Consider the following 14,454-nt stretch of genomic DNA (forward strand, 5'->3'; position numbering starts at 1 on the left):
TTGTTCCAATGTCCTGTGGCCACCTTGGTCCTAAAGACAGTTATGAGACAGCCCACTGCCCCACTATGCCACTGCAGCCTGCCCATGGCCAAGCCCCTGCCTACCCATCGCCACCTCTCCTTGGATCTCCTTGCTGGGCTCCTGGCCTCTGGGCTTGCCTGCTGGAATCCAGTCCACCCAGGACACACATGCACAGCTCTCCTACCATCCTTACCCACCATGCCCCGCTATGACATGCCCACTGCAGCTCGTGCTGGTGCTGCCCTGCTCACAGCAAGGGTGATGTCCCTGATACCACCTGGAGGCCCCCACTGGCAGGGCCAAGTTTCTTTCATTGTCCCTGTGTCCCCGGGGCTCAGCATGGGCCCAAGTCAGAAGACATACCAGGAATTAATGGCTGAATGAAAGGGAACAGTAACCCTTACACAGCTGCAAGGCTTTACAGTTTGTAAAGGGCATTTGCAGTGTTCCTGAGTCCTTACAGCAGCCCAGCAGCGTCAATTGGGCAGGGGCTGCGTCCCCAGCATAGCCTGCGATGGGGGCTGCAGCCGGCAGCCTAAGGGCTGGGCCAACAGCCTGGGGCCAGGCTGCAGAGGCCCGAGCGCGAGTCCCACTCAGCTCTGCTTTGTCAGCCAGTTCTGTCTCCCAAAACCTCTATTTCTGCATCTGCAGAATGGGGTGATAATGCACCACTGCTTCCAGCTTTCATGCCAACATGAAGGCCTTGCGAGATAACGAATGGCAAACTGGTCTGTGCACTGGAGAGTGCTGGGAGGAAGAGCTGAGGACAGCCAGCTGCCATGACACAAGTCCCATGCCCCCACGCCCACCCCGTTTGCAGATCCGGGGCTCCCACATGACTCATTTTATTCTGCTAGGAGGCTGGTCAACACCTCAAAGTTGGCAGCAGACATCTGCCTGTGCATCCCACCATGGGAGCTCCCAACTGCTGAGGGAGTGCCTGCTTCTTCTGAGGGGACCCCCCGCTACACACTGACCCTCTCCAGCTCCCTTGGCTCAGACCTGGCCAGTCAGAGCATTGCATCCCTCACCCACAGTCACAGGTTCAGAGGGGCCCCTGAGGCCTAATCAGAGCCATGGGGTGCCTGGGGGGACAGTTCACAGAAAACTGGTCTCTTTTCTCTTGGGCTTTATTCTGGGAGGACAAGGCACGTGTCACTGGCCCTAATTTGCCACCATGTGGCACCTGAGATGAGCCAGAGCAGAGAGTAGAGGCAAGAAGCAGAGAGAACCATCTAATGACATTGTTTTAGCCCTTGAATCCACCTGTGCCTGAAGCCTTCTCACGGTCCCTAAGTCAGTAGAGGCCTGTGTTTTGCTTGAACCAGGAGGGATGAGGTGTTCTAAGCCTTGCAACCAAGAGTCCTGATCAACTGAAGCTCTAAGCACCGGGACAGGGGTAGGGCCCACTGGGCTTCCAGCCTGAATGGAGGGCCAGGCAGATGCCTAGCCCAGCCTTCTCCACCACACCAAATCTGAGCTTCCATTTCTTCTAAGTGGCTGCAGCTTCAGCCCCTCCTTGAACTTTTGTGACCACCTCAATCCACTTCCACCCTCCCGGCTCAGAGGGCACCATACCTTCGGGGCAGGAAGGAGACATGCAGAGCACTAGCTCTGTGCTAGGTACACCCAGGAGGGGTGCACCGAGTGTGCACGACACAGTCCTAGTGGAAAGGGGTGAGTGAGGCTCACAGGGATCCATTACTCACCAAGGTCCGCGAGCTGGAGGGAGCAGAGCGAGACTCCCACAGAGGCTCACACTGACCGCAAAGCCTCACATCCTCCTGCTGGGCTCAGGGAACAGCATGTGCTTGCTCGCTTCTCTGCTCCTCTGAGCCCCAGGTCTCTCTGCCTAGTGGCCTCCAGCCAGTCCCTGGCTCTTGGGCCTCAGAAGCTATTTGCTACCCCCTCTCTCTCCTTCAAACCCTCCAGACTGCTGCCTCCTACTCCCACACTCCCTCCCAGTCCATCCTGGCTTCTGCTCTGAGGGACACAACCCCCTCCTGACAGGTAAGGCAGCTGCAGTAGCAGGTCCGACACCCTGTGTTGGGAGCTTCTGCAGCAGGAGCTCCCTGGCACCAAGCACAGAGGGGGCACTTGGGGGACCATCAGCTGGCATGAGAGCTCTCAGGTGGGGCCTCCTACCCCATTCCATTGCACATCTTGGGGGGCAGACTTCACAAAGGGCAGTTGAACATAAAGGTTAGAAATGGGGAGTTGGGGCCAGGGAGCCTGGGCTAGACACTTGCTAGATGTAAGCTTTGAGCAGGTCAACTTGGCTCCCTGGGACTCGGTTTCCTCATTTGTACAGGAGGTCATGATAGCACCTGCCTCCTGGGTTGTCGTGAGGGTGATATGAGTTAATATGAACATGTCGATGTCAGGCACAGAGCTGCACTGTGTAGGTTTATTATTATTGGTCTGCACAGAGTGACACAGTAGCAACCTGGCTGCTCTGTCCCCTGCGGCCCCTCCCAGGCCCATACTTGCGTACCAAGTTCTTCACCAGTCAGCGGGACCTGGAGTCCAGCCTATTGCCCCTAGCTTGCCTAGACATGGGGGACCACCAGGCTGAGCCCTCCTTTGACCCCATATAACGGGGCTTCTGACACCTTTACTGTCTGTCACTCTAAGCCCTGGGCGGGGGGCGGACCCCAAGGCTGCTCATCAAACACTGAAGCCCCTGCCTTGAGCAACAGGGAGGAGGGTCCATAGGAGCCTCTGGCTGACTCTCCCGTGGCTCACCCCTCTTCCAGGAAGTCTGACCCCAGGACTCTATCTCCTTTGTCGTCCCTGATGAGGTCCCATGACAGAGAACACAGCCACTTGGAGAAGGCAACAGGCTGAATACAAGCCTTGGCAGCCATGGCTTTAAAGTTTCATAAATCAGCTCATCAGGATTCCAAATTTGGGCCTCACTCACTGAAGAAGCTGAACAGAAACAGAAGCCCCCAAGTCGGCTCGCTTACAACCGAGCCAACCAGCCCCACCCAGAAGCACCCTGCCCTGGGAGATGGTGGGTGGCCACCACTGGAAAGGATACTGAAGCTCCTGTCAGTGATGGCCAGGTGCCACAGGTTGATGCGCAGGTCATCCGCTGACATGTACGTCTCACAGTCACTATTGACGGAGATGGAGTTGATGTGGTAGGTATGGCCATTAGCGAAGACTCTCCGTGGGCTCACCTCCACCATCAAATCCATGGGCTTCAGCACAGGTACCTGCAGAGAGGAGGGGGCAGTCTAGAGGATGATGAGGTGATAGGAGGGGGAGTGCAGGGGGGGTAGGTGCCTAGGGCAGGAAACGGCATGCCAGGGCTACATGATCAAAACTGGACACTGGGAATGTGCCAGTGGGCATCCATTCTGCACATGCTAGAAAGAAGCAGTGCCATGTGGCCAATGTCCATCACCCGCCAGCCCTGCATGAAAGCCTGGCCTCCTGGGATTGGCGCTGAGCCTGCTGCATGACTCTGAATAAGCGGCTGAACCCCACTGCCCCCAATTTCCTCACCTGTAAAATGGAATGAGAAAATATCGTGGCAGCACCAGCCAATTATCCACCATTTTTGTTCCCTTGTCACAAGGAGGTGGTTCCCCCCGCAAGAACTACATTTCCCAGCTGGCCATGTGACTAGTTCTGACCAATAGATGTGAGCACAGTGACACAGGGCACTGGTGAGCTGGACTGTTAAGAGGCAAGGTGTGCCTTCTCTACCTGCTTTCCCCTTCCACTGCTGGAAGGTGAGGATCCAAGCATTAGGAATGAAGGCCCATGGGATGGAAGGACCCTGCATCCCTGCAGGAGAGTCATGGGTCAACCAGGAACACCGATCCTGGACCTTTCTGTGAGTGAGGAATACATTTCTATGTGTTCCGCCCTGCGATGCCGGGGTTTTTTTTTTTTTTACACCTGCTGTTTGCCTAACTCATACAAAGTCCACCCTGGAGGGTTGGTGTGACAAGTCCCTGGACAGCACTGGGTACTATGCTTTTGCTTTCTTCCACATTCTCTGCCTGGAATGTTCACCCTGTGAACACTTAGTTAACGGACTCCTCCGGCAGGGCCTAGAAGCAACAGCCCCTCAGATTACAGCCTGCCCTGGGAGTGGGGCCCCAGGCCTGCTCACCCCCACCACACTGCACACATCTGTATCAAGGCTCATAGCATATGTTGCACTGTGCGTCGGGCACAACACCCCATCCCAGGAAACTGCGAGGTCTTTGAAGGTCTGGAGATAGGCAGACAGATGGACATGGCTGCATCAATCTCTCCCAGGCTTGGCCCAGACTCTGCTCAGGAAATGGGGACGGGCATGGCCATCCCATCCTGGGTGGGAAGACTGCATGCCAAGACGACCTGACATGTCGAAGTCACAGAGCCAGGAAATGCAGAGCCAGGGACGACCACCCCTCAGAGCATCCTGTTGGAAAGGCGGATACTTGAAACCCTACTGCCCTGCTGCCCACTAGGGTTACCCTCACTGGGGACCTCACTACTCTGGGCCTTAGTTTTTTAATTTCTTTCTTTTTTTAAAAAAGATTTTATTTATTTATTCATGAGAGACACAGAGAGAGTCAGACACAGGCAGAGGGAGAAGCAGGCTCCATACAGGGAGCCTGATGCAGGACTCGATCCCAGGACCCTGGGATCACGCCCTGAGCTGAAGGCAGATGCTCAACTGTTGAGCCACCCAGGCATCCCTGGGCCTCAGTTTCCTTAGCTGTGAGGAGGGGTACGCTGGCACCTGCTCAAGGGCTTCTGTGAGGACCCCACGAGTTCCTGCAGGTCCAGTGCCCTGAGAATGGAGACCCATATAGGGCTAGGTTGCAGCCAGAAGTAGTGCCCGATCTCCTCCTCAGGAAGTGATAGGGGCAGGGCCCAGGCTGGAACCCATGTGGCTGTGTGAGGGCTTCTAAGTCAGCTCCTAATCTTCCCTTCCCTTGCCTCAAGGCACAGCCACTGCCTCCCCAGCTCCCCCCACCCCCTAGGCCCCTGGACTCTCTCAAGTCACACCTGTTCCTGGAGAAGGTCAGAGCATAACTGGCCTAGCAAAGGCTTGGATCTCAGTCTGCCTTCCCTCCTTCTGGCAACATCACTTCCTCCCGGCAGCCCTGACCTACACCCAGGGCTCCAGTCAGTCACTGCCATCCCCAAACCATATTTCAAAGCCATTAAAAGAACAGAGGAGAGGAAGAGTGAAAATAAATTCGCCATGAAGGTTTGAGTGTCTTGTGAATAAAACACCTCCCCTCCCCCAACACTTCTAGAAGCCCTGGTCTAATTAAGGTGAGAAGCAGGAACCTAAACATTAATGACAGAACACTGTGAGATACAAAAAGCTAGAATGCACAGAAGCAGGATGAGGTTTCTTATCTGACTTGCCTAGAAACGGCTTTACAGAGGAGAAGGCTAATAGGGTTTTAAAGGATGAATAGGAGTTCGCCAAATCAACAAGGTGGAGAAAGGCCTCCCTTGTGTGTCCATCTGCCCAGTACTGACCACCAAGGTTGGGTGACCCCATGTCTGTTTCCTTGGGGGGCTGGGGACACTTTGGGTCAAGGACTCAGCCTACCCTGGCCCACCTCTGAAATCCAGGGATCTAGAAGAGGTCTAGCGCAGAGCCACTTGTCAGTGAGTAACAGCCCAAGCCTCCAGTGAGCTCGGCAGGGATTGGGGAAGAGCTGCACGTGGCTGGGTGGCTTCAGGACACAGGAGGAGACAAGGAAAAGGCGAGAGCAGGAAAGGCCCAGGTGCCCCCATTCTCTCTCCCTTCCTCCTCCTCCAGCCTCAGCGGGAAGGTCAAGGGCCGCCTTGAGGTGTAAGTGAGACACAGAGCAAAGTCTCTGACGCTGGGAGGGAAATAAATGGATTCCCGTGGGCCACCAGCGCTGCCGCAAATGCCAGGCCCATCAAGAGGTGATAATTGCATCCTTCCCACTAGATGAAAGCCTCATAAACTTCCTGGGGGCTGGGGGTGGGGCACGTCACTCCCATTACTCAGCGTGGAAGCTAATTGGCCTCCTTTCTGTGTTCTAGCTTTCTCAGAATTTATTTGCACAATTTGCCAGTCATTTAGAGGCGGATATGTTTAAACATTTATTTCTCCATCTCAAGAACAACACTGATTACCGTTTCGTATTTACGACAATAGGCTGGCCATGTAGTGAGCGCGTACGCTAAGCTGTTTTGGGGAAAGTGAGTCCTCATCCCCATTTGGCTGGTGAGGAAACCTAGGCCTAGGGCAGGGCCCTGCCTACGCGCCTTACAAGCCTTGGGTGGCTCTGGGAGCAGTCGGGGAGCCCAGGGCAGGAGCTAACACCCCTGCGCTAGGCCTCGCCACTGTCCCCCCCAGCCCCAGAGTGGTGCACACTCATAGCTGTGAGTTGGTCCTCCTCTCCCAGGAGGACAGGCAGTTCCTGGGATGTGACCCCACCTTTTCAAACTGGCTAGAACATGGAAATGGGAGCTGAAGAGAACAGTACCCATGATGCTCATTCATGGGACTTGGGCTGCCTCCTCGGAGCCAGGACTGTCCCAGGAGCAGGGACACTAAGACTCGGACCCAATCTCGCCCCCAACCGCTCTGTTTCCCTGAGAGGTCTCCCAGGGCTGGGCTCAAAGTGGGCACTCAGTAAGTGTGCGATGAATGAATGCATCCAAATAAGCTGTGCCCCGGCATGACCTCCAACAGACGTGAGGGGGGCACCCACTGTGTTCCAGGCTCCGATCTGCAAGCCAGACATAGACAAGGTGGCCTCAGTCTACTTCCTGCCCTGCTGGAGAAGGATGGGGGTGAACTTTCATGGAGTCTTCCAGCAGGACACCACGGAGCACCCCCATGGCCTTCCTGTGAAGCTGGAACCTCGTTCCCACTTCACAGGGGAGCCTGAGATGCCAACCCTGGAGCCGGACTTCCTGGGTTTGGATCCCAGCTCTCATTTCATCTGTAAAATGGGGTTGATAATCATGTGCCCCTTTTCTAAGACTTCAGGGAGGATTGAGTTACTACTATAGGCAAAGGGCTTGGAAGACACAGGCTCGCCACAAGGAGTGTTTATCTCACTCCAGATGGGGAGTCGGAGGCTTATGGAGGCCAAGAGCCTTGCCCAAGGGCACACCACCAGGAGGTGGCCGAGGCAGGATTGGAACGCAGATCCTGGGACTCCAGAACTCTTTCTGCCACGTCTCATAGCCCCTCCCCTGGAAAAAAGAGGAGTTCTTTTGCCTTTTAATCATGTGTGGATGAGAGTGTGCTTCAGCATGGCCCTGTAGCTCAACCCTCCTAGCCTCTTTTAAAACAATAGCCAACCTTCTGGCTGAGCCTCTGTAGAGGCCACAAGAATCACGGGTTCCAAGCCTCTCTCGGGCCCTCAACAAAAGGGCTTTGAATCCACAAAGTCTGGCCCATAGATTCTTCGTCCTGGCTCCACCACTCATACAACTGAGTGGCTGTGGGGGGACCGGCTGCTTCTCTTTGGGACTCGGTTTCCCTCTTGGTGCAGCGAGGGGTTCTAGTACTTGCTCTGCACCTGCACTTGCAGCTGAAGAATGCTTTATAGACACACATCAGCCCGGGAGGAAGATGACTGTCCCTGCTATGCTCACAAGGAGACCAAGGCTTGGAGCAGATAAAAGCCTGTGGCCACCTTACACATAAGTAGCCCTGCCAGGCCCTGAAGCTGGCTCTGGCTCAAATCTCAAAGGCCCTTCAAGTCCTATAGTCTTACTGTTTCATAAAAGCAGCACACACTGCTTCCCACTTGCCGGAATCTTCTGTGTGCCACATCTTACCTGCAATGATGTCACCGTGGACAGGTCCTTAAGCTTTCCTTCTTCATCTTTTAGGTTATAGCCCTCGGGCCTTTTATCTCGTTCGGTAATCTTCCATAATTTGATAGTTTTGTCTTTAAAAACAGAGCAAATGAGACAAGATGAAGAATTAACCCAAGCCCAGAGAACAGTCCACGAGACAGGGGCATGCTGAGCCAGGAATTACTGGGCTGTTAGCGTGCTCTTGGACATGCGGGGTCTTTCTCCTTCTGTGTACCCATGCATGAACATGGCTGCATTCTCTGGTTCCTCACAACCGATCCCAAAGGTGGAACTGCTAGGTCCAAAAGGAAGGTGCCTGTGAGGGCAGCTAGCACACCCTAACTAAACCCTCTTCCAGAAAGAATAGACAGATGTGGCTTCCTACTTTTTAAAGTCCTGCAGCAGCAGACAAAGAGAGGGTAACCCATTGGCGATTTCTGAGCTACCTCCAGACCCTGCAGGGGGCAGCTTCCCAGTGACCTCCCTTCTCTGGCCTCCAGCCATGAACAGCAGAAGAGTAACCTAGTGGCTGTGATGGTTCATCTATGTGTCAGTGCAGAGAAGCCAAGCCACCCAGATATTTGGTTAAACACAGACGGGTGTTGCTGTGAAGGTTTTTTGTGTTTTTTTTTTTTTTCAGGTGGCATTAACACTTACATCCCTAGGGTGCGGGCTGAATGAAGCCTTAATTTGTTGTTGCAAGACTCTAGTGCTTTCCTGCCTCAGTTGTGGAAGCCCATATAGAAACAGGGGATGGAAACTCAACATAGTTTGGAATGCTGAGCCCCCATATGGAGAGCAGTTGTTCTGGAGAGTCCCACAGCCCTGAGATGGACTTTATGGGAATGAAAAATAAACCTTTGTTAAACCACACACGCACACACACACACACACAAAAGGAAAAAATCTATAGAGTGAAGCAGACTGCTCTCTATACTGCAGGTGGGCCTCATCTAATCAGTTGAAGGCCTTAAAGACAAAAGACTAACCTTCCCCCACAAAGAGGGAGTGCTGCCAGCAGATGGCTTTCAGACTCAAGCTGCAACATCAGCTCTTCCCTGGATCTTCAGCCTTCCAACCAGCCCTGCAAATTTTGGATTTGCCAGCCCCCACAATCATGTGAGACAATTTAAAATAAGCCTCTTCCCATATATCTCTATCAACATGTACATCCCTACCTACACACCTACACACACACATATGCTCATCGTATCTGTCCTGGGTCCTGTTTCTTCAGAGAACCCTGACTGCTACTGCAGCCAAAACAAACACAGCCATGCTCAGAAGGAAGACGGAGACAACTGGTATTGATTAAACCCTTGATATATACGTAGGATATGCCATTAAGAAAGATGGGATTTAAACCTGGAGTAAAGAAGCTTTGAGGGGGAGTGAGGGTATAGGGAGCCCCTGAAGCTGACCCTCTCCCCAGAGGGGCAGGAAGAGAACAACACGTCCCACTTCCATGGTTCAAGTAAAAGCTGCACATTTGTGTGGCTCAGGAAGCACTGACCCTGTTCTAACCCATGATGGCCTCGTGTCATTTCATCCTCCCAATGCCTCCATGATGTGAAAGTGCCAGGGCCAGGATGTGAACCACATGAGGGGCTCTTATCCTTGGTGGCGGGGGGAGAGTATTCAGTGCCCCTGCTGCCATGCAGGGAAGGTTCCCCAATGGCTGAGCATGGCCCCATGCTAAGCGCCCTGAGGATCTCAGATCCTGCACCTGCCATGGTGAAGGATGAGAACAGCAGGAGCCCAGGGGTCAGGCCTAGGGTTAGGAGGGGCCTGAAGGGGCCAGGATTGCCTGCAGGAGGGAGAGTAGGCTCAGCTGAGAAGTCCATGAAGGCTCAGGGGGGAAGGGAATTCCAGTAGAGGTCTAAGGGACGAGGAAGGGGTTGGCCAGGTGAGGGACAGAGAGAGCAGCCTTCAGGCACAAGGGTGGGCTGGTAGGGTTGAGTCCGAGCAGTTTGAAGGATGCCTTCACAGATGCTCTGTCAGGGAAGGCAGGTGGCATCACATTGTGAGGTTGACACACTTATACACGTGACTCACAGCAGGGCTGGCTGGTCTCAGGTGCTGGCTCAGTGTGTCCCATGACCCCTCATCACAGCCCAGGGAGCTGTGTCCACATTGCCACACAGGTGAGGAGGGAACCAAGGCTCAGGGAAGCAAAGCCAGTGCACCAAGGCCACCAGGCAGGGATGGAGTCCAAGCCTGTCCAGGATGGTGGTGATGTCTCACCACTGATGACAGGGGCAAGAGATGCAGGACAGGGAGCAGGGGGAAGCAGAGCCTCTGGCCTCGGGAGCCATGCTGGGTGGGCGACAGCATAGCAGGAGTCTGGCCAGGGGAGTACCTGAGGTCTGGGGGTGTATGCGCTCTCTCTGGGGCAGAATGGTCAAGTGGCCAGCCAGGCTCCTAAACCCACGCCTGTCCCGTAGCCCAGCCCACACAGCTGAGTGACAACCCCACCTGGGGCTGCTCCAGGATTCCAGAGCAGTTATGTTTGCCTCCTTCATCAGGAATACAAAGCTCCTTCCACCCCCCAAAGAACAGTAATCACAGAGATGTTCCCGGAGCAGCCACCTGCAGCAGTGCAAACGAGCCTCATGTCCCCCTGTGGGCCAAGACTGAGGAAGCCCCAGGATGGTCACTGAGTGGAATCTTCTTGCTGCTCAAAATATTATTTTTGAGCTCTCAGGACCTAGAAATATGCTCATGATATAAGTGAGCTGGAAAAGAACATTTGACAGCCAGCGGTGATAGCGCCCCCGCACAGGCCCCTCACCGTTGGTGGACAGCAGGGAGTGGGCGGCATTCTGCTGCGGAAGCCACTTGATCTTGTTGATTTTTTCCTCTATCTCCAGACTCTTGAGATAGTCAAACTCCGGCTCGTGGCTCTGGAAGGTGCTGTAGACGTCATACTCGCCCTGGCTGTGAGGTGCATTTTTACTCTGCAAGAGAAGCCAGACAAGGGGGCCTGAGCTCCAGGATGGCAGGGGAGTACGCACCCCTGACCAAACCCTCAGAGGGCCTGACGCCACTGGCAGACCCGTGTCCAGAAGTGCTGGTGGATCCGATGCCAGGGTTAGAGGAAGCTCTGTAATTTAAGTGAACAATAACTTGCCACGTGGCTGTGGCCAAGCTTCGTCCCCTCCTCAGTCCAGTGAGTAAAAACAACAACAACCAGGCCGGCTCATGTTTACTGAGCACCTACTATGTGCTGGGTGCTGAGCTGAGTGCTTCTCACTCCACATCTTGTTCCATCTACACAGCCCGTTGGCAGTGGGCACTGTGATTCTCCCCATTTTACAGATGAGAAAGTGGAGACTCGGGGGTGAACTGACCACCCTCCTCAAGGCCATGTGTCCACTAAGTGCTGCCACTTGCCCCTCTAAGGTCTGTCTGACACCAAGGCCAAGACTCTGTCCTATTCCTCCAGTTGAGTGTCTGACCTGGTCGTGACTCAAGGAATGCATGCGTTACAGAACAGATTTTACACTGAGGCAGAACATTCTAGAATGTCAGACTGGAGATAGACCATCGTCCCCCCTCCATAGGTTTAGGCAGCAGAGTTCCTAATCACAAGGGCCCTCTTGATAGAGCCCTCAAAACAGTGGTGAGTCCATCGTGGGCACAGGGAGGGCTTTCACAGTAGACAAGTTCAGAGTTTGTGGCAATATGGAGCTTCAACCTGATGTATAACCTGCCTGGGAGCAAAACAGAGACATTCAACCAAGCACAATCTCAAGTTTCCTGTTATTTTTTTTTCTAAAAGCATGTATTGCTAAGTTTCTACATCTGTCCTGCTTCTGGAAAGCTTTCGAGTTCTGTACGGTTGCCTCTAATTCCCTTTATCAGCCATGAGCATGGTCTACGACTAAGGTCACTGGGACCAGAATAGAGAAAAAAGATTAAAGGAGAAAAATCCCAAAGTTGAGAAACTTGCATCTTCCCATTTAATTTCTTTCTGCAAAAAGGAGGCTTGGCTTTGCAATCCCTGGTGGGCTATACCCTGGTCCTTCTCGTGAAATCGGCACACTCCGGCCACAGGACGGTGCTTGGGTAACCCATTCTCAGCTGTCCGCTTTCTGGCTTATGGTCCTTGCTCAGCTACGGCACTCGCTCTGAGATCTGGTCTCCCCTGCGGCATGAGGATGCCAACAGCACCTACTGGCACCACCGGGGTTGTGGTGAGGGAGGTTACGGTGGGGGGCACACAGCTAAGGACAGACCTCAAGGACAAACCTCAAGGAACAGGCACTCTGGAATTGAATGGGGCAGGGATGCGTCTGCAACATCTCCCCTGCCCTCCCCATCCCCTCCTTCCTGCTTTGCTTCTCACTCCTCACCCCTCTTCCCTCTCCCTCCCCGCTGCCCCATCTTCCACCTCCTTGGTTTTCACCATCCTGTCTTCAGCATCTAATCCCCAGGTGTGTGAGTCGTCCCCTCTCTGGGGCAGGGTGGTTTGTAAGCAACAGAACACATGGTCTTGGTTTCGGTCCCTCATCTTTGCTCACCAGCTGGGGGGACTTCTCCAAGTGTCCTCATCTGTAAAATGGGTGTTGGTCTCCACCTTCTGAGGTGGGCAGTGGAGAGTAAATGAGAAAAGTATGTAGAGGACATAGCAAGGTTATGGCACATAGTAGGTGCTCAACCAGCAGGGGCTTTTTTGTCATGAGGCTCTTGCAGCAGTTCAGAAACAGCGCCGCTGGGGGGATTGTTCCAGGCTGCTCTCATCTTACCTGGAATTCTGTTGGACAACCAGCCTCGCGAGGGTGAGCCTGGGATTGAGCCAAATGGCCAACCCCAGCCTTAAGGCAGCCCCACAGCTGCAGAAAACTCAGTCCTCCTGTCCCCCCACCTCTGGCCGGGTCTGTACCGGCTCACCCATGTGGAGGGCAGTAATTGGAGGCTTAGCCCAGGGCAGCAGGTGGCCCTGCCTGTCCTGAATGCATTCCTGGGGTCCAGGACAGAGCAAGCGAAGGCCTGGGTTGGGTGTGACCCCCCTCCCGCCACCACCAGGTCCCGCCGCACCTCCGGCTCCCGCTGGAAGATGACAACCCGGCCACCCTTGTCGCCTGTGGCCAGCAGCTCTCCGGTGTGGTTGAACTCAACGGTAGAGATGATATCGGCTGTAGGGGGAGAGACAGGAAGGTGTGGCTCATTAGGACCCCAGTACTCTGCAGCTCAACAGAACTGAGCCTGCCCACTACCCAGAGCCTGCACCCTTGGGCCACCATCCAGAAGCAGGGGCCCAAGGAGTCAGGAGCACTACTGAGGGGCTGGTGGTTTCCCATCCCCTCCTGGCTGGCTGAGGACAGAGACCTTCCCTCTGTCTCCTTCCTCCTTCTCTTGCTTCCCTAAGCAGCATGGGGGTTTATGTGCTGACCAGGTGACCGGGCCACAAATCTGACACTAGCCCTACTCTGGAGGCCACCAGGGCCATGGGCTCCTCATCGGTGGGACCCTGTAATCTTCACATTCCTGGCCTGGACTCTGTAGGCACCAGGATCTCTGATCCAGGTTTAGCACAGTGGAGCTACTTTCAAACAAACCACAGCTCTGATCACTGCCCCCACTCCATTCCCCTACAGCCACCAGGGTGGTTTGCCTCCTGAGTCACGGTGTGCTCTGCCCGAAACCCTCCACTGATCCCCCAAACCAGATGATGTTCCCTCCCAAAGCCCTTCTGGGCAGCGTCCCCCTCAGGTGGTGGCAGCTCCATTCTCCCCTGGCTCAGACCCAAGCCTTAGAGTCTCTCTGACCCCTTTCTCTGTCTCCCTCTCTGTGTGCCACATCTAATCCTAGTAGCTCGGCCATTGCATTATATCCGGATTCCACCCGTATCTCCCCACTTCTCACCTGGAAGATTCCAAGAGCCCCCTAAAGAATCTCTTCGCTTCCTCCCTGCCCCAGCTATAAGCTAACCCCAGCAGAGCAAGAGGAAGCCTGCCTGAAACCCTTTAGATCAAATCTACATTTGACCTGGGAGTAAAGCAAAGGTCTCAGAGTGGTCTAAAACCTGAATGGTCTGCAGTCCCCGGAGCAGACCACATCAGAAGCCCAGACCTTTACCCTTCTCCTGTATCTGCACACAACCTGGCCCTGCCTCCCATCCAAGGCTGGGCGATCACCCCAACCCCCACCCCCACCACACTCCCTGACTCTGGGGTTGGCCATGTCATTTGCTTTGGCCTATGGGACACCAGCAGACAAGCCACCATCCAGCCCCTGCCACTGCCAGAAGGACCTGCCCAGGAGGAGGGGGACGAATACAGCTGAGTCACCAGCCATGCCAGCCCTGAGCAGGGCCCCTGCCCACCCGTTCACGCAGCCCAGCCTAGCCCAGCCCAGATCAGCGGGATCAGCAGGTGCGTGAGAAAAAATGTTCATTGTTGAACCCACTGAGTTTTGTGTTTTTCACTCTCTCCCCCAGCCTCATCTCCCCTCCTGCCCACCTCGCTCTTCCACTCAGGCTGGGCCCCTTGCTGCTTCTCAAAAGTCCCGACCATTTCTCATCTCAAGCCCTTGACTGATTTGCACATTCCTATTCAATAAACGCCTTTTGCTTTGCCAGTTAGTGCCTTTCAGAGGCAGCTTCTGGCTTGCACG

At 54.5% G+C, this 14,454-nt stretch overlaps 1 protein-coding gene across 3 annotated transcripts in view; it reads right to left on the minus strand.

The window, feature by feature from the left end:
- Positions 1-14,454, minus strand: part of PPP2R2C (protein phosphatase 2 regulatory subunit Bgamma) — a 133,573-nt gene that overhangs the window by 38,991 nt on the left and 80,128 nt on the right. For all 3 annotated transcript variants that reach the window (XM_038533058.1, XM_038533059.1, XM_038533057.1), the window contains exons 2-5: positions 12,877-12,974; positions 10,628-10,793; positions 7,816-7,928; positions 3,065-3,242 (exon numbers count right to left, since the gene is read on the minus strand). In XM_038533058.1, coding sequence (XP_038388986.1) covers positions 3,065-3,242; positions 7,816-7,928; positions 10,628-10,793; positions 12,877-12,974 — 555 coding nt within the window. The remainder of the gene's footprint in view (positions 1-3,064; positions 3,243-7,815; positions 7,929-10,627; positions 10,794-12,876; positions 12,975-14,454) is intronic.

Source organism: Canis lupus, chromosome 3, assembly GCF_011100685.1.
Source record: "Canis lupus familiaris isolate Mischka breed German Shepherd chromosome 3, alternate assembly UU_Cfam_GSD_1.0, whole genome shotgun sequence".
NCBI classification, from domain to species: Eukaryota; Metazoa; Chordata; class Mammalia; order Carnivora; family Canidae; genus Canis; species Canis lupus.